We start from the raw sequence: 18,189 nt of genomic DNA, 5'->3' as shown, positions 1-18,189 counted from the left end.
TATATATACACACACATATATATATATTACATGATTAGATATTTAATACTTTTTGTTTTTATTATGAACGGAAATTTTGTATGGAGAATCAATCATTTTAGTATACATAGATAAATTTCATTATTTGTGTTTATCTTTATCCAATTGAAATTTTGCTATATTTCATCAATTTTACAATTTTGGAAGATTCTCCAAAAACAATTCTATATTTTTCCACAAATTCTGAATGAATAATCACAAACTTTGACACTTGGAAATATTAATGTAAAAGATTTTGGAGGGCAAAGAAATTAGATGAGGGGAAGGAGAGATGAAGAAGAAGCCATATCTCTAGATAAAGGCAAAAACTTTATATTATAAAAATTAATTATTAAATTGGAGTCTGCAATAATGTCATATTGTATGTATATATAACCCCCCAAAGTAATGATCAGTATTTTAGTGACCAACTTTTGTTTAATTAAATTCAAATATTTGACATCATATGTAGAAATAGTAATTAATCAATTAATCTCTTTGGACCACTCTGTCTCATTTGATCACTATACTATTATTTAGTGGAAATAAATTATGAAGTATTTTAATGTCAATTTTCTTTGAGAATTATATAAGGAAATGATTCTATTGGTGGTTTAATCAAATTTAGCTTAATTAAACTGACTTCTATTATTAGGAAGAAAAAGAAAAGAGTTTTTTCTTTTACGAACGATCTTTTCTGAGAATCATTCATTTGCCTCCTACAAACGTATGATACTTAGAGTACTATACTATTGCATTTTGTAACATATCATTTTAAGGATGATTGATGTCTATCTATTTCTAATTAACACAACAATTATCTTTATCGCAATCTTAATTTTTCCCGCTCAATATTTGCAGAAAATACAATAAATAATGAGAAAAATGAATATTCATGTTAGAGCTATGATATTAATAATATACATACTTTTTCTTTCTAATTCTACAATATGTTGGATAAGAAATTCAAACTTCTGATTTTTTGGTCGTTCATAGACTATGTTAGTTTAGCTATACTTTTGTGGACATGAACTCAAAAAATTCTTGAAAAACAGAAAGAAAGAGTTAGAGAATGGGTTGTTTTAAAGTCATATATATCTTAACAAATGTCCAAAATATTTGAAAGATTTTCAATTACAAATATTATCATCATCACAATTAAGAAAAAATACCAAAGTTATAATACTAATAAATTTAATAAACGTAACAAAAGTTTTAGATATAACTTTTAATAGTACACGTTAATGTTAGATCATGTTGGTAATAGGAGTTTATCAAACTATAGAGTTTATCGTTGATAGATTTTTCTACATTTACGATCCATTAGAAATGTTATTATACACCTAATTATGAATCCAAAAATTGTTACCGATAGAAATTTAGCCGCTTTCATTTCATCCCATAAACTACATTTTATCATTATAGGTTTTTCAAAACAGATTCTAAAATTTATTCAAACCCCATTATGTCCTAATATATCCAAATCTTCAAAACTTCTAGTCAATATTAACCAAATACTTTTCTCAAATCATGATTTTTGTTCAACAATCATTATAAATCTCAAATTTTCAATTAATAAATTATCGTCACCAATAATGAGCTGATCTATAAAAAGTGGACAAAACCAGTTTTCTTCTCACACACCCTCTCCCCACCAAACACTTTAGAAGGAAAAAAGAAAAAGAGAGTGTAAAAGAGAATAATGGATGGTGAATCCTCTCTCAAGCTTCCCCTAATTGATTTCTCCAATTTAGAATCAGGGGGTCCTAAGTGGGAGTTGGCAAAAGCACAAGTGAAGGAAGCACTTGAGGAATTTGGTTGCTTTGAAGCCTCATTTGACAAAGTGCCTATTGAGGTCAGAAAGGGTTTGTTTGAAGCACTTGAAGAGCTTTTCAACCTTCCTTTGGAAACCAAATTGAGAAATGTTTCTCAAAAGCCCTTCCATGGCTATGTTGGACAATACCCAATGGCTCCACTTTTTGAAAGCATGGGTGTGGATGATTCCACCATACCTCAAAAGGTCCAAGACTTCACCAATATCTTGTGGCCTCAAGGAAACCCAACCTTTAGGTTTGAATATCTTCTGCAAACAATATGCTATATCATTAATAATTCTTTCCTTCTCCTATTTCATGTTTTGATTCTGTGTATTGTTTGTTAATTCTAGAATATGTCTTAGCTAGTTGTGATCTATGACAATGATGTTATATTTTTGGTTTACTTTATTTGATCCTTCTAATTAGGGTTCTTTTTTTTTTCCCTTACGAATCTTTTTGAGTACAGCAAAGTGATAGAAACCTATTCACAACAATTATCAGAACTAGACGAAATGGTGAGAAGAATGGTGTTGGAGAGTTTGGGAGTTGAAAAATATATGGAGGAACATTTGGAGTCAACAAACTATCTTCTTAGAGTGATGAAATACAAAGGGACTGATCAAAGCAATGAAACAAAAATTGGGCTTCATTCCCACACTGATAAGAACATTGTAACCATTTTATATCAAAATCATGTTGAAGGTTTACAGGTACAAACCAAAGATGGGAAATGGATTAACTTTCAACCTTCCCCACACTCCTTTGTTGCAATGATTGGAGATTCCTTCCATGTGAGTAACCTTAAAATTATTACTTCATTTTTGTTTTGTGATCTTTTGTTTTCTGATATATATTCATTTTATACAGCTCATATTTTATTTTATTATTTTTTTTTAAAATGGTAACTAATACTTCTAAAAAAACGACTTTGTGTTATATATGATATATGATATAGATGTATATATGTAGGCATGGACAAATGGAAGATTGCATTCTCCATATCATAGAGTGATGATGAGTGGAGAAGAAGTGAGGTACTCAGCTGGGTTATTCTCAATCCCAAAGGCAGGCTATATAGTGAAAGCACCAGAAGAGCTTGTAGATGAACAACATCCTTTGCTATTCAATCCATTTGATCATGTTCAATTTCTTCAGTTCTACTATACAGAAGCTGGCCAAAAAGCTCAATCTGCCCTCAAAACCTTTTGTGGTGCAACTTAAGCTACCTACGACCTACAAACATTCATATATCCTATCTTTCTTTCTTTCTTTCTTTCTTTCTTTCTTTTTTGTATTTGCAATTGGACTGCATATATATAATCATTACGTCTTTGATGTTTGTGTGTCATTTTTTAGTTTATTAATATCCTTCCAAGATAATGAATATTTTTAACTTTTGAAAACCTTGCCTTGCTTTGCTTGATATCAAAATATGAGTAAAAAATATTCGACAAATTCGTTTACTAAATCAAGGTTGAAGGTTGGATTCTCCACCCGTTGTATAAAAGATTAGAGAAGTTAAAATAATCTTCCTCGATCAAAAGGTTAAATAAAAGAAGAAGAAGAAAGAAGAAGTGAAAATGGCATTATATTATTATATTCCACGTATATGCCGAGTAGGATCGATGTGGAAAGAATAATCCTATTGATTCTTGTGGAAATGCTTTCTAAGGTGCCCTCAACACTCCCAATTAATAATTAATATGTTCATTATATTATAATGATAATGCATCATATAGCAACTTAATTCATATGCTCACATTTTTTTTTTCTTTTTACTCCTCATTTAAAATAAGCTAATATATAACAATGACTGATCTCATTACACGATTGTATATCATTTTTTTATCCTAATTATTTTTATATATACTATCTATTAGCACATGTTTTCGGACAAAAAAAAAAAAAAATTGAAATGACGAGAAATCCAAATTTCAAAAAAATTTTAGAGTCTGGCGATCTGAAATCATAACTTTAAACACAAGAATATCAAAGAAAACAGCCGCTAGTATATTTGTTGTTTTTAGATATGTTATTACAACATTAAAAGAAATTTAAGGTAATTTTGTTACTTAAATTATCTCGAATAATTTATGATTAAATTATTATAAGTGATAGATTAGTTAGAATTAAAAGTTAAAAGAATTTATTTAGTCTATCGTGTTGAATCAATTTAGTATATATATATATATATATTCAGATCATCCATCTTGGATATATTTTATTGTATTTATAAATATTTTATTAGTCTTAAAAGGGTTAGTATTGTAATCACAATTTTCTTAAGAACATTATTATAAATAACAAAACTAATAAATATAGTTAAAAAAATGTAGCAACATTTCATATTTTATCAATGATGATCTAAATAGTCTTCTATCATTGAAATTATTGTCTTTCATTGTCTATCGTGGATAGATCAAAATTTAGGACAACTAATTACGTATGTATTCCAACCGCTATTCAATCATTTAAAAATAAAATATTGAAAATAAAAAACCAAAAGAAAGAAAAGAAAAAGAAGAAGAAAAAAAATCTCAATTTGATTTTACTTATGATAAAGATAAAAAAGAAAAAGGGAGAAAGTGAAAACGAACGGAATCTAAACTTTATTTCTCATAAAGCATTTAAACACAGTCCAATGGATAAGATGAGAATCACTTTTTCCAGATTCTTTAAAACGAAAATTCCTATTTCTATTTGGACGAAATGCCCATTTTTTTTTTTCTTCATAATTTTTAATTTTTGTGGATGCCATAATTAAATACAAATAATTCAGAATGAGGAATATCGATCGAAACATTAGATATATACGACAGAGTGGTTATATGTTCTTTTTGTTTATCCAAAAATATCATATGATTTTGTACCTCTAAATGATGTCAATATGTAAACATTAGTAGAAGAAGATATTATAGATTTAGAAATAAAAATTGAAATAGAAAATATAAGGTTGATATTCGAATTTGAATACATGTTGAGGCTAACACGATCAATAATAAAAATATTAAAACTGTGGTTAATAGTTCTCAACTAATCGAAAAAAATAAATATAATCTAACGATCCATCCAACAGTAAAAATTAAATCTTTTGTTTTACTTACAAAATACAAAGAATTAAAAAGTATCCTTTTGTTTATTTTAGTTTAATAGTGCTTAAAATATCAAATTTGAAACAAAAAGTAACCTATTATACTGTAAAGTCCAAAAATGAAAAGTTTGGCACATTTAATTATGATATAATTTTGTATTATAAGTATAATATAGTTATAATTAAAGAGGAGGAATAATTGAATTAAAATTGAACCTAATATTCCACTACTTGCTAGTGTGGTCATATTGAACAACACATCACCCTCACAATCCACTCACAAATTAAAGAATATTTTGAGATTCCAATTAGAGAGCAACACTTGGGACTAAGGTTTAGGGACAAAAAGCAAACCTGCCTTTTTCTTTGGCTATAAATATGGAACCCAAAGATGTTTATTTACTCTTACTTTCTCTCTTTCTTCTTTTTTGCATACACAGAGAGAATATGAAGGTTCAACATGAAAAGAGTAGTGATTCATCGAGTAGAACAATCGGAGAGAAACTCGCTCAAGCTTATCGAGATGTGAAGGTTGCCCTAGCCCTAACAAAAAATCGAGGCGTTGGAATGAGACGAAACCAAAAGGAAGATCCTATTAGAACCATAATGTTCTTGGGTTCGTGGAGTCACACTTGAACTAGCTAGTTACCGTTTGTTTGATTAACAAACTATTTCTTAAAAACTTTTCTTAACAACTGTATCATTAAACGGTTTATTGTAAAGGTTAGTATATTGTTTTTGTATAATAAAGTTAAAGAGCTAGTCATAATAAACTGTGATTTTGAAAGGTTTTTCGTAAAACATTCAACAAATAATAATGAACAAAAGCAATGTTATATCAAATAATGTTTTCTTACTTTAATGTTATGAATATATATTTTCAATCCAACTTTTATATATATATATATATGTATATATATGTTGGTTCCTTGTACAAATTCAATAATGTATATTATAAGCACAAATAAATCTAAAATGTTGTAAGGTTTTTCTCTCAAACTCCCTCTTTCATTTCTCTTAATAAAATCTTGTTCTTAATTTCGCTTAACAAAACCGTGTTCTCAAGTACTGTGGATGTAGGCGTTTATAACTGAACCATTTTAAAAATTTCATGTGTTGATTCTTCTACTTCTCCTCTTCCATCTTCATCATCATCTCTATCTTCAATCAAAAACTCTATCAAAAACCACAAAACAGACATAGACAATAGAGAGAGGAAGCTTGCGTATTTACGTGGATTTGCTTTTGTTCAAAAAGCAAAGTAAAGAATGAAAAGGAAGAGAAGTTAACTTTAACCAATTTCACATGCAAAAGAGATAAAATAAAAATCTAAAAATAAAATAACTTTACTTAGTGGTTGCCTCTTGACCCTACACGTGAACAGCATCAACTTCTTACTCTTTTTTCCCTTCCACCAACCTCAACTCTTAGCTCATTTTCGTGTGTCATTGGCCATACAAAACATACGATCCCACAATTATCAACCAACAAATCTCTAGGCTAATGACTTGCAATTAAATGAAACCAATTTCTAATTGGATGTGAATTTCCAAGATCTTTTGACATTTGCCAAATTTTAATCATTTCTTGAAGGCTATGGTATTGAACATTTTTTAGAATGTTTTGGGTGCTAGGTTGGTCCGCGACTAAGGGGTACCAATCTCGAGCCCTTAGTCCTCTAAAATGTCGCGCCCAAGGTCATAACCCAAATCAAATGACTTACCCATTTGGCATCCTTCCTCGTCGGCCGAAGAAAATAGGCCACACAAAATTGCACACGGACGTACCCATTTCTCGCCAAACACAATCAGACCGCCCAAATCCAAGCCCATCGGATTTCTCTCCACCGATTCCATGGCTGCATCAACTCACTGACTACACAATCAATCCTTCTCAATCTCACCTCGTCTATTACATCGTTCTCTGAGCCATTACCTCTGGCAGCTGCAAATTCAATTCAGAAGTAATAACCATTTTCGTTTTCTAACTTGCAAAAATGGCGTCCGAATCCGACCACAAAGCTACAATAATCGACGGCAAAAAGATCGCACAAACTGTCAGATCTGAAGTCGCGGAGGAAGTGAACAAACTCTCTGAGAAATATGGAAAGGTTTAGTTTGCATTGCTCGAGCCAAATTCTTACAATTTCCATCTACTCTTTTGAGATATTATGTGTTATATCTATCTGATTTTAGCATTTTTCTTGTTTCACATGGTGTGGGATTTTTGAAGGTTCCAGGACTGGCGGTGGTGATTGTGGGGAATAGAAAGGATTCGCTTACCTATGTAAATATGAAGAGGAAGGCTTGCCTGGAAGTCGGGATCAAGTCTTTTGAGATTGATCTTCCTGAGCAAGTGTCTGAGGCTGAATTGATCAGCAAAGTCCATGAGCTTAATGCCAATCCTGAAGTACATGGTTAATCTCTTCTTTACTATTATGCTCGGGGTTTCTTCTAATTTTAGTGCTGTAGTTCAAATTTGATGGAGTCTCTACCGTTTTTGAAATAGTACTGTGAAAATGCATTTCTGATATATAATTGTTCTTTGATTCATTTTCCCTTCCTGTGAATCTGTGATAAATGTTAATTAGAGATTTTTACCTTTCTAAAGCAATGTGATTCATTGAAGAAAAAGGTGCTTCTAGAATCATTTAAAATATTTTTAAGTGTTATAGTAACTTTCAAAGTTATTTTCTGTGTCAATTTTTTTTTCTTCAAGAAAAAAGTTCTTCAAATGGCCCAAAATACTTTTTCAGAGTTGTAAAGGTACCAATTCGAGCATAACTCAGTTGATAATCACATCAATTACCATCGCTGAAGTTTTTGAACTCAAAAATAAAAAAAGGGTGTTCTACTCCTAAAAGTAATTAACTATTTAACGAACCTTTTCTTTTCCTTTTTAATGGTTACAATTTTTGAAGAACTTTGTTTCTTTGACAGGGATATTGGTTCAGCTTCCTTTGCCGAACCACATAAATGAAGAGAAAGTTCTATCTGAAATTAGCATTGAGAAGGATGTAGATGGCTTTCATCCTCTGAACATTGGGAAGCTTGCAATGAAAGGCAGAGATCCCTTGTTCCTACCTTGCACTCCGAAGGCAATAATGAATGTTTTATTAGCCTCAGAAAATCATTCAACTCATTCTTGATAGATCTCTTTTAGCTAGAAGAGCAATATATCCTTGTTTATCTATGTTCAAGATTTGGTTTCACGCAGATCTTAGCCCAAAAAATGGCAGTTCATTTCGTAGTCTGAGATATCGCTTTATGTGCAGGGGTGTCTTGAACTGCTGTCGCGAAGTGGAATTAGCATCAGAGGAAAGAAAGCAGTTGTTATGGGGCGAAGCAACATTGTTGGATTACCAGTTTCATTGTTGCTTCTTAAAGCAGATGCAACTGTCACAATCGTCCATTCACGTTCCGTTGATCCAGAAAGTGTTATCCGCGAAGCAGACATTATAATTGCTGCAGCAGGACAGGCACAAATGGTATAATTTGGCTATACAATCTCAGTGTTTTCTCCTTCCCCTTTTCTTTTATCTGAATATCAGCATTTGTCACTAAACTTAGGGAATATATATAGGTGCTAGAATAGTACTGGGAACGAAAAAAGGTCAGATCCATAGGTTAATTAAAACTTTTCTTAGAAAATTTAAATTTTATTCTATATAGTCCATGTTGTTAACTAAACGGTGACACATCTTCAGTGGTTTGATGCAAAGTGGTCAACAAAATTTTCTTATACCATCTATCTCTCTCTTTGTGGAATCAGCCCATTCTTCCCCCAATAAGCATCTACCTCATTATTCAGTCAACAATGGTAAATCAAGTTAGGGAAAGATTGTTGAGAGAATTAAGCAAAAGCACAATCACCAAAGTTGGTGCTTCAAACTATACTTTGCCATTTGCATATGCACGATAGAACAATAACTGCAAAAGCATTGAGGAAAAGGATTGTAGGGAATTTGATTTAGTTGGCTTGTTGAAACAACCTAGTTTTGAGACTAACTTACTTGTGCACTTGGTGATTTCATTTGGTTTATGTTAGATCAAGGGGAGTTGGATTAAACCAGGTGCTGCAGTCATCGATGTCGGTACAAATGCAGTTGATGATCCAACCAAGAAGTCGGGCTACCGGCTGGTCGGGGATGTAGATTTCCAGGAAGCTTGTAAAGTAGCTGGTTGGATAACTCCGGTTCCGGGTGGCGTAGGTCCTATGACTGTTGCCATGCTGCTTAGGAATACTTTGGATGGGGCTAAGCGTGCGATCGAGCAGTGAAAAAGACACCGCAGCTTGTTACCGATCCTCGTGGGACTTTTTCGGAGTAATTTCAAAATAAATGGTTCGTTTGTTTTGTGCTATCTTTTTTTTGTACTAATAATAGTTGATTTTTCATTGAAAATAATGGATTAATTAAAATCAAATCAAAACACACCCCAATGTTGAAAAATCAATTTGATTTCAAAATACATTGTGAAATCCATCTTAATTAAAACCCATTCAAAACGAGAGTTTACTTGAAAAATAAAAACTTCATTTTGAATTTTCTTTTTCACCAAAATTGAAATTGCTAAATTGCTAAATTGTTTAAGGGCTTGTTTGACAATTCATTTGTTTTATAGTCAAGCATTTTGAAATTCCTTTATGATAATTAAAATAGCATACAACACATTAATTAACTTTCCTTAGAATTGATATTATTTTTCACTCTCAATCACCCTTTTGAGTTAGGCTAAATTATTAAAATCCTTGTGTGAGTGAGTGATGCAAATAATTTGTGCTACATTTTCTGATGGGGGAATTCCCATAATTAAGAAACCTCAGTCAGACAACTTTCATGCATAAATTTTCTTAAATACCAACATAATTCATCAATAATCATGGTGTATGATTTGATTTGATTTCCCTCTAATCTAAAAAAGCATTTGAGGTGGGAGTTATGAGTTCACAAAATGAGAGAAGCTGTTGATTTTGCAGAAAAACCTCCATTTCCTTCTTGTCTAAGCTGACTATGGCCTCAATCCCTTCACCATCTTTGGAATCCATCAACAAAATCATATTCTTCCATGGAAACTCAGGTACACTGATCCATCCAGGCTTCCCCCTCCCAAAATCCGCTTCGTAAATTGGAAATTTACACCAACTGCTACATGTATACAAACTACGATCCTCTTCATTTATCATCCTGTCTTCCATTGATTCTTTGGCATGCAATCTTTGAAGCAAACCCCATTCTTCTGATCTGTAATTTGTTGGAAACGTTTTGCAGTACTCTTCAAAGTTTCTCTTCGTGTCACCCACTAAGTTCCATAGCTCCATTTCCCTCTTCTCCTGCGTCCTCGACAATCCTATGAACCAAGAGATTACGTTTCCTGATAATGTCGCTGGCAATGGCGGATCCACTCTGTTTCGTAAGTTGATGGTTTGAAGTAGAATTGTTGCTGGCACACTGCCTTTGATTCAAGAAATTAAACACAAAGGTTTCGTTAATAATCCCAACAACAATCCAAATGGGAAAATTCTCCAATAATTGACCCAAAAACCAAAACTTTAAACATAGAACGTTCTTTTGGTATGTGATGTTTTGGTTACATAAGAAATAAACAGTAAAGATAGGAGAAACCCAAAAACTAAAAGGGAAAAAAAAGTGAGAAGCGATTCATTTGAAATCGAGGGCTAAATGGCTAAAGATGTTTTTGGTTTTGGGTCCATCTATGTCAGTTTACATGTATATAATATATGTTCATATACATAGGTTCCATAATTCAATCTTTTTAACAAATTAAATCCATTTTTCTTGCATGTTTATTTGAAAAAAATTACCGATTCAAGGGGTTGCTCGGTTAGTAAACACTAATAAAGTTTGCACATTTATCAAATAACTCCCTCCTAAAACAGGACACTCAAATGCAAATTTATCAATTCCAACATATTAAGTAATCTAGATTTATTATCTCTACTTAGTGTGAATGAACAACCTCTTCAGGTGGTCTACCTTTGCATTTAAAGGTTTTTTTTTGTATTTAGTTTTCATTTGATTTTTAAGTTTCAAACCTTATAATTTTATTTTTGAGATTTAAGTTTTATTTCAATTTTTTTCTCTAGAATTTAAGATTTACAACTTTTTGTACTAAACAATATCTATTAATTAATCTAGAATAATATAAGGTTAAATTTTAAAATTAAAATATAGTTACAATTTAAAATTTATTTTAAAATTAACTAATAGACCTCAAACATGAAAGTTTGAAAGGTGAGTGCTTAGAGTACATTTGAGATTAGAAAATGTAAATTTTGAAAGCCTTTGGTACCAGACCGAAGCAAAATTAAAATTGTAATCTTTTGAATTTTAGGAATTAAATGGAAATCAAATCCACGATTTAAAAGAACTAATAGGATAACATTTTGAATTTAGGATCACATAAAAACTAGACAGAGAAGCTAAAAGTATGTTTCCCCTGCCCAACTTTTTAGTTAACTAAAAGTAAAGCAGTTTAAAATGCTTTGGTTGATTTCTTAATTGTCATCTATCTCTTTGTGGCTGGAATTGTTGTCCGGGGAGATCTGCCGTTGAGCATGGACGGTGAGCTCTGATTGGAGGTTGGAGAGTTTTGAGAAGGCCCATGAGGCACAAGACGTTTACAGTTAAGCTTTGTTAAGTTTGACGAACAGATGAGAAATTAAATGGCGTCAACAAAATCAACTTAACCTATAATTTTAGTGTAAAGTTGATCGAAACTAATTAAAATTAACAAACCTGTGACTGATTCCTTTGCTGAAACGGCAGCTTTGTAGATGAAGGCAGTGAGAATCTGAACTCTAGTTGGATTCTCCACTTTCTCACAAACCATACCTTTAAGACTTGCAATCTTTGAACTCTTAAACACAAATCTCTTCGTACTAACACCATTTTCATATTGTCTTTCTGTTCTAGAATTTAATTCCCCGCCGCTTTCCAACTTCGTCGGAGGGAAAAAACTAGCCCCATTAAATTGAGGAGGACAATTCAGGGTCGGTGGATCATTGCCGTCGCGGGAGCTACGAGCAATGAAAACCCAATCATTTATGAAGTTGGTTAACGACGCCAAATCCGCAACTTTGTGAGAACATAACACATACATCACTTCTCCTCCACATTCAAATTGTGTCAACTGAACACACAACAATGGATTCAATCTTTGGTCTTTTCCATTGATGTCATCCGAAAGAGTCAACTTCAAAATCTCTTCACGTTCTAAATTGAAGTTGTTCATAAATTCTGACATGGGACACCGGAGCTTTGCCTCCGAAACAATTGCACCCACGTCGTTGCAGTTGATGGAGTTGCCATCGTCTCTGAGGCGGCCGGCAAAAGGGTAGTAAAAAGTCAAGGCCTTTGAGAGGCTATCTTTCAGCAGCTGCCGGCTGTAGCCGGAGCTGATATCGTGGTTGTAGTAGAAATAGAGAAGGTGTATATACATTTTAGGGGCTTGTTGATCAAAAAGGCTAAGAGGGAGTTTTTTGAGTTGTGGTGGGGTTGCAGATAAAGGCTTGATGGTTTCTTTACTAACTATTTGAAGCTCCATCATCTTTTGTGTAGGTTGTGAAGAACAAGATGATGATTTATTGCATGCGAAGCTAAAAGCTTATATGTAGGTTTGAAGTCAAGAAAGTAAGGACAAAAGGAAAATATTTAAAATGTGTTCTTTGGCTTAGTTTCTTGATGAATATAACTGAATAAGATTCTCAAAACAAAACGTATCTTTTAACATATGCCCTTGGTTGGATTATCATTTTGGAGTTATGTCCACTAAAATCTTAGATTAATAGTCGTTGCATCCAAGTATTTCTTCTCTTCTTTGTTCTTAAAAAATATTAGTGAGAAAGGTGTGTTGAGGTGACTGTCACAAAATTGCAGATGTTGAATGAATAAGTAAAATACACCAACATGTATATAAAGAAAAGATATCATAATTGACAATGAAACACAATGGGAAAGAGACTAATCTCTCATTCATTACATTGAATATTGAAAAAGACCCTTCAAATATAAATACAATAAAAAACCAACAGTCAAAAATAAGCTTATGCTCGATCGCTTTAACTTTCGGAGTTCACAATAGGAAAGAAGCTCCTCATTTTGCTCAAACACGGCCATTTCCTCCTTCTCTAAACTCACAAATGCTTCAATTCCCTCACCATCTTTGGCATCCATCAATATAATCACAATTCTTACTCAAAATAATAGGCGTAGTGATCCATACAGGCTTTCCCCACCCAAAATCAGCATCGTAAAATGGAAATCTGCACCAACTACTGCATGCATACACAATTTGATCCTCCGGATTGTTCATCCTCTCCATTGATTCTTTCATATGCAACTTGTAAAGTGAAGACCATTCTTCAACCTTGTAATTTCTTGGATATTTGTTGCAGAACTCTTTCATGTCGCTCAACAAACTTGAGAGCTCTATCTCTTTCTGATCCGCCGTCGTTGCTGACGTCAAGAAGAATGAGATTATGTTGCCTTCAATAAGAATATGAACAAATGAGATTAAATTCACTTATTAATACATCATAAGAGTTCTTGATATTAATTAGAATTTATTAATCATTTTATTATTAATACATCATAGCTATACACATTCATCAAATTTATCCTATCAAATTACTCCTTTTTACTTGATTGTTAAATAATTAATTTTTTTCAAAAATTAAATTATATTTATTGTTTATCAATTAATATATTAAATAGGTAAATTTTTATAAATAAAACAATAAAATGTTTCCTCGAGCAAAATTGAAATAGAAGAAGAATTTATTTTCGTACATTCTTGATAACATTCGTAGGCAATACCAATCGCTAACATTCTTTATTTCCAAAAACGTTGTTCTCATCTCAATTTCTTGTATCCAACAAAATATATGTGTTTACGAGTTGAGGCGTGGAGCGGATTGTGTGGAGGTGTAGAATATGCCAACATTATTTGTATAAGTATGTTATCGGTGGCCTATATCCTCTCACCTCGTTGTTTCCCCCCCACATTTGGTTCCGGAAGAAGAGCACTGAACTAAGATATGGCTCAATCCAAGTCCAAATCTGTTCTCCTCCTCTGCGGCGACTTCATGGAAGACTATGAGGTCACTTCTTTCTTCTTTTCTGCATTTTCAATTTCAGATTTTTCTCTTCATCTTCTTCTTTTCCCATCATTTTTATGTTTGGTACCGTTACAAACCCAACCCATATGAAAATTTTGATTCTTTTTGATTTTGACTGCAGGCGATGGTCCCATTTCAAGCGCTACTCGCGTATGGGGTTTCAGTGGATGCTGTTTGTCCGGGGAAGAAAGCTGGCGATATCTGTCGGACCGCTGTTCATGAGTCGTTGGGTCATCAGGTCTCTTGTTCTCTTTATTTGTTCCATTAGTTTTGAACTTTAGGCTGTTATGTATTAGTCCATGAAGTTTAGTAGATAAGAATTTAGTCATCGATTTAGTCACTGACATGCTGCCAAGAATTAATGGAGCTTTTTTAGATCTACTGGTTGATTAGAAACTGTACGTGTTTTTAAATAAAGACATGGGTATGTAAGAAGAATTGGAACTTTATTTTGCTGAGATTTGTTAAGGTAGAGACAAAATTGTTACAAATTTGAGACTACAAGGACATTAAATTGTTACCTACCTAAGTTCATGGATTAAAGTTCAAGGACTAGATTGTTGCTCTAACCTTTAAATTTCATTTGTGTTTATTAAAGACCTATTCAGAATCTCGCGGGCACAATTTTGCGCTGAATGCAACGTTTGATGAAATCGATTTTGACAAATATGATGGGTTGGTGATCCCCGGAGGACGAGCACCAGAATACCTGGCTATAAATAGTTCAGTGCAGAGTTTGGTGAGAAAATTTTCAGAGTCTGGGAAGCCAATTGCAACTGTTTGCCATGGACAGTTGATTTTAGCAGCTGCAGGGTTGGTTAGAGGTCGGAAGTGTACAGCATACCCACCTGTGGGACCTGTCCTGGCTGCTGCTGGTGCTTCTTGGATTGAGCCAGAAAGTTTGGCAGCGTGTGCTATTGATGGTAACTTAATCACTGCTGCCACGTATGAGAGCCATCCTCAGTACATTCAGCTTTTTGTCAAAGCACTTGGAGGAAACGTCAGTGGATCAGATAAAAAAATTCTATTCCTTTGTGGGGTAAGCTTAACTTTCATGACAAACTTACTAACAAGTGGTGTTTTTTGCATTTATTTATTTTATGTAACGCTCTACTTATTTGACACTGACCTAAACTATTTTCAAAGTGCATTTTGAGAGCTACCATCATGTATCACAACTGTTCAAGAATTTTCTCACTTCAAAACAACAAACGTTTTCTTGTAATGCCTATGAGGGTATGAGTTTCTAGGTCAACTTACATGTACCTTGGCTAATTCTATCTCAGGAGACAATTTCTTGCCCCTAGGACATTTTGTTGTCATGGAACACTTGAAAATTTTCTATACTACTAGGTGATGGTACGAGATTTCAACCTCTTCCCCAAAGTTTCCTTACTTTTTCCCCCTAATGGCTCTAGGCCAACCTTGCAGCAACAAACTTTTAAGTTTTGACCTCACTATCTTTCCAGATTTGTAAATGCATAACTTCTTCTTACATCATCAATTCAACCCAAAAGCGTAAGTTGATGGATGAAGGTGAATTTAATTATATATCATAACACTCCTCCACACTTGTGGACTTGAGATATAAAGAAAGGTCAAACAAGTGGAAATTAACATTAATTATGGAGGAAACATGAGCATAGGACTTTCCATGACCACCTGTTTCCATACCATCATAACATTTTTATTTCATAACAGAAATAGAGTTCTGAATGTTGTAATTTAATTCTCATGGGACTCCTCCAGGTACCCACTGTTGTCTATCTCTTGGGATGTTGTAATTTATTCTTATACCCATCTAATTTGGAATTTTGAGCAACTTTATCATTTATCAGCGAGCTTCATGGTCATTACATTATTATGTCAGTTCTTAGCAGGCAAAGCCGATTTATGGTTTTCTGGCCGTTTTAAAGTCCTTTCCTGTTTTTTTTTTTTTTTTTTTTTGCAACAATTTGAAGGGATATCTTTGTTTGTTTTAATTGTCTCAAGAATAATACTGAAGACATGGTTTCTCATGGCTAATATTAGCAACCTTGCTTCTCTATGTTTTTCAATTTCAGGATTACATGGAGGACTACGAGATAACTGTTCCATTTCAATCCTTTCAAGCTCTTGGTTGCCATGTTGATGGAGTTTGTCCAAAGAAAAAGGCTGGTGATACCTGTCCAACTGCCATCCATGATTTTGAAGGTGATCAAACTTACTCTGAGAAGCCAGGCCATAATTTTACGCTGACCGCTGATTTTGAAGGCTTGGATGCATCAAGTTATGATGCCCTTGTAATCCCTGGTGGTCGAGCACCAGAATATTTGGCCCTGAATCCACAAGTTATTGCAATTGTTAAGGAGTTTATGGAGGCTAAGAAGCCCGTTGCTTCTATCTGCCATGGACAACAGATCTTATCTGCTGCTGGAGTTCTTCAGGTATTGACATGATACTACATGAATTGTTTCTAAAATTCTAAATGTTGATTTCTTTTTACTTGTTGCGCATGATGCACCTGCATACATCCATCCACTCAGCCGCTCACTATGTTAGAAAAGGCTGAAGATTTTTGTTGTTTATTTTAGTAGAGTCAAGATGGGGAGAGTCGAACTACAAACTTCTTGGTCACCAACACTTATTATATGCCAGTTGAGTTAAGCTATATGCACTTTGGCATGAGGATTGCTAGAACTCCACCCCTTTGCTTCATGGGCTCAACTAAGAGGAAGTATTGTGGGGTGGCTTTGTTATAGTAGAATGTAATTGGTTGGTATATAGGAAATTTGTGAGATGAATGAATGGAGGAAAATGGAGAACTTGAAGGAGGGAGGGAGGGATATTATAACTCTAGAAAGTTTGTAGAGTTCCATTCCAATTGATCGATGAATTCAATTGTGTAAGCTTGGGAGAATATATTTTACGTTATCATCTGCATTAGGTAACATCACAATTCTACCATTAAACAATTCCTTTCATTTCCTCTACTCTATAATAACCATTATCAAATTTTTCTAGAACGTAGTTAATTTCCGTTTGCATAGATAACTAGCTAAAAGTTAGAAACTTAGAGAAAGGATTCTAATTGTTGAGATTAGGAGATAAAAGGGTTCCAACTAGAGGTGTTGAACCAAAAACCTCCCCTCCAAGGGATGACATGATCTAAAACAAACTAGTTCCCCTGTGAAACAGAGACCACGTGTTTTTAATACGTTCCTGTTTCTTCTATGTATAACAAAAACATTGTTGTTACTTCGATTGTTTGTTTATTTTCAATGATTCATATTTTGGTCAATGTATAGGGGAGGAAATGCACGGCTTACCCAGCCGTGAAACTGAATGTGGAATTGTCTGGAGCAACATGGTTGGAACCTGATCCAATCGACCGGTGCTTTACCGACGGTAACCTTGTTACTGGAGCAGCTTGGCCTGGCCATCCTCAGTTCATTTCGCAGTTGATGACACTTTTGGGAATCCAAGTGACATTTTGATCCTAGCTTAACCAGGAGAGTTCATGTTGAACTTATTACACGAGCACGTCTGAATAAACACGATAAAAAGAAAGCAATAAATGTAGAATAATGTTTTATGTTTTGGATACGCCAACACCCTGTATTTTGCTATTCCTGGAAATGTTGTGTTGTAGCTTATACAAATGTTAATGTTTTGGAAATCTCTATCCTTTTCTTAGTTTTCAATGCAACTCAGACGTCAATAACTAATCCGTCCAGTGGTCTATAAGGGACAAATGTATAATTGAAAGCTTAGGAAAAATCGGCTCAAGCAGACACTTATTTTGAATCTAATATTCCGTGGGTTACCTTGAAAATAAAATGTAGCAAGGTTCGGTAATTGTCTGTGAGAATAGTTGATGTGGTGCGTAAGAGTTGACTGTGATGTCTTGTTGATCGGTGAAAGAAGGGCACAAGAAGGCACTACCGTTGGAGCAAAGTACTAAGCCTACTATTAACAACACATCGCCTTTATGGATAAATTAAGATTAGTGGTCCTCTTTTACATATAGAGCTTTATAAATAGAGGGAAGTGAGATCATTCAAGATAATACACTTCAGAGTCTAACTATAGACTAGTCAAAAAAAAAATTGAGTAATGAGTTTTCTTGATATTTGCTCAATGCAA

General features: G+C 33.5%; 4 protein-coding genes across 9 annotated transcripts; 3 read left to right on the top strand and 1 right to left on the bottom strand.

The window, feature by feature from the left end:
- The first annotated feature begins 1,634 nt into the window (after positions 1–1,634).
- LOC103494791 (probable 2-oxoglutarate-dependent dioxygenase AOP1) lies at positions 1,635–3,175 on the top strand. Its single transcript, XM_008456150.2, has 3 exons — positions 1,635–2,088; positions 2,302–2,626; positions 2,805–3,175. Exons 1-3 carry the CDS (start codon positions 1,721–1,723, stop codon positions 3,054–3,056), a joined length of 945 nt encoding a protein of 314 aa, XP_008454372.1. The 5' UTR covers positions 1,635–1,720; the 3' UTR covers positions 3,057–3,175.
- Positions 3,176–5,333: 2,158 nt separating this feature from the next.
- On the top strand, positions 5,334–12,604 carry LOC103494790 (bifunctional protein FolD 2). 6 transcript variants are annotated; one of them, XR_007822317.1, is made up of 8 exons: positions 5,334–7,036; positions 7,159–7,342; positions 7,866–8,023; positions 8,201–8,413; positions 8,974–9,268; positions 9,904–10,004; positions 10,196–10,337; positions 11,861–12,604. XR_007822317.1 is itself a non-coding variant. In XM_008456147.3 (5 exons), the coding sequence occupies exons 1-5, from the start codon at positions 6,923–6,925 to the stop codon at positions 9,202–9,204; spliced, it is 900 nt and encodes a 299-aa protein (XP_008454369.1). In that variant the 5' UTR covers positions 5,334–6,922; the 3' UTR covers positions 9,205–9,380. The 6 variants fall into 6 exon arrangements, 2 of the variants coding, with proteins under 2 accessions (XP_008454369.1, XP_008454370.1); XR_007822318.1 differs by lacking the exon at positions 10,196–10,337; XR_538699.3 differs by lacking the exon at positions 11,861–12,604 and having other exon boundaries at positions 10,196–10,713.
- On the bottom strand, positions 11,631–12,491 carry LOC103494898 (acyltransferase Pun1-like). Its single transcript, XM_051088138.1, has one exon. It carries the CDS (start codon positions 12,489–12,491, stop codon positions 11,631–11,633), a length of 861 nt encoding a protein of 286 aa, XP_050944095.1.
- A 1,023-nt stretch (positions 12,605–13,627) lies between the features above and the next one.
- LOC103494789 (protein DJ-1 homolog D) lies at positions 13,628–17,722 on the top strand. Its single transcript, XM_008456146.3, has 5 exons — positions 13,628–14,046; positions 14,186–14,302; positions 14,663–15,103; positions 16,128–16,490; positions 17,352–17,722. The coding sequence occupies exons 1-5, from the start codon at positions 13,984–13,986 to the stop codon at positions 17,538–17,540; spliced, it is 1,173 nt and encodes a 390-aa protein (XP_008454368.2). The 5' UTR covers positions 13,628–13,983; the 3' UTR covers positions 17,541–17,722.
- The last annotated feature ends 467 nt before the right edge of the window (positions 17,723–18,189 follow it).

Source organism: Cucumis melo, chromosome 7 (assembly GCF_025177605.1).
Source record: "Cucumis melo cultivar AY chromosome 7, USDA_Cmelo_AY_1.0, whole genome shotgun sequence".
Lineage (NCBI taxonomy): Eukaryota > Viridiplantae > Streptophyta > Magnoliopsida > Cucurbitales > Cucurbitaceae > Cucumis > Cucumis melo.
The sequence above is the reverse complement of the archived record's forward strand: the minus strand, read 5'-3'. Positions and strand labels throughout refer to the sequence as shown.

Excerpts from the sequence above, each read along its gene's own strand:
- LOC103494791 (XM_008456150.2), top strand. The coding sequence starts at position 1,721 with ATGGATGGTGAATCCTCTCTCAAGCTTCCCCTAATTGATTTCTCCAAT. Across the intron at positions 2,089-2,301 it reads CAAGGAAACCCAACCTTTAG|CAAAGTGATAGAAACCTATT; the intron begins GTTTGAATATCT and ends TTTTGAGTACAG. Across the intron at positions 2,627-2,804 it reads TGATTGGAGATTCCTTCCAT|GCATGGACAAATGGAAGATT; the intron begins GTGAGTAACCTT and ends GTATATATGTAG.
- LOC103494790 (XM_008456147.3), top strand. The coding sequence starts at position 6,923 with ATGGCGTCCGAATCCGACCACAAAGCTACAATAATCGACGGCAAAAAG. Across the intron at positions 7,343-7,865 it reads TGCCAATCCTGAAGTACATG|GGATATTGGTTCAGCTTCCT; the intron begins GTTAATCTCTTC and ends TTTCTTTGACAG. Across the intron at positions 8,414-8,973 it reads CAGCAGGACAGGCACAAATG|ATCAAGGGGAGTTGGATTAA; the intron begins GTATAATTTGGC and ends GGTTTATGTTAG.
- LOC103494898 (XM_051088138.1), bottom strand. The coding sequence starts at position 12,491 with ATGGAGCTTCAAATAGTTAGTAAAGAAACCATCAAGCCTTTATCTGCA.
- LOC103494789 (XM_008456146.3), top strand. The coding sequence starts at position 13,984 with ATGGCTCAATCCAAGTCCAAATCTGTTCTCCTCCTCTGCGGCGACTTC. Across the intron at positions 14,303-14,662 it reads ATGAGTCGTTGGGTCATCAG|ACCTATTCAGAATCTCGCGG; the intron begins GTCTCTTGTTCT and ends TGTTTATTAAAG. Across the intron at positions 16,491-17,351 it reads CTGCTGCTGGAGTTCTTCAG|GGGAGGAAATGCACGGCTTA; the intron begins GTATTGACATGA and ends GTCAATGTATAG.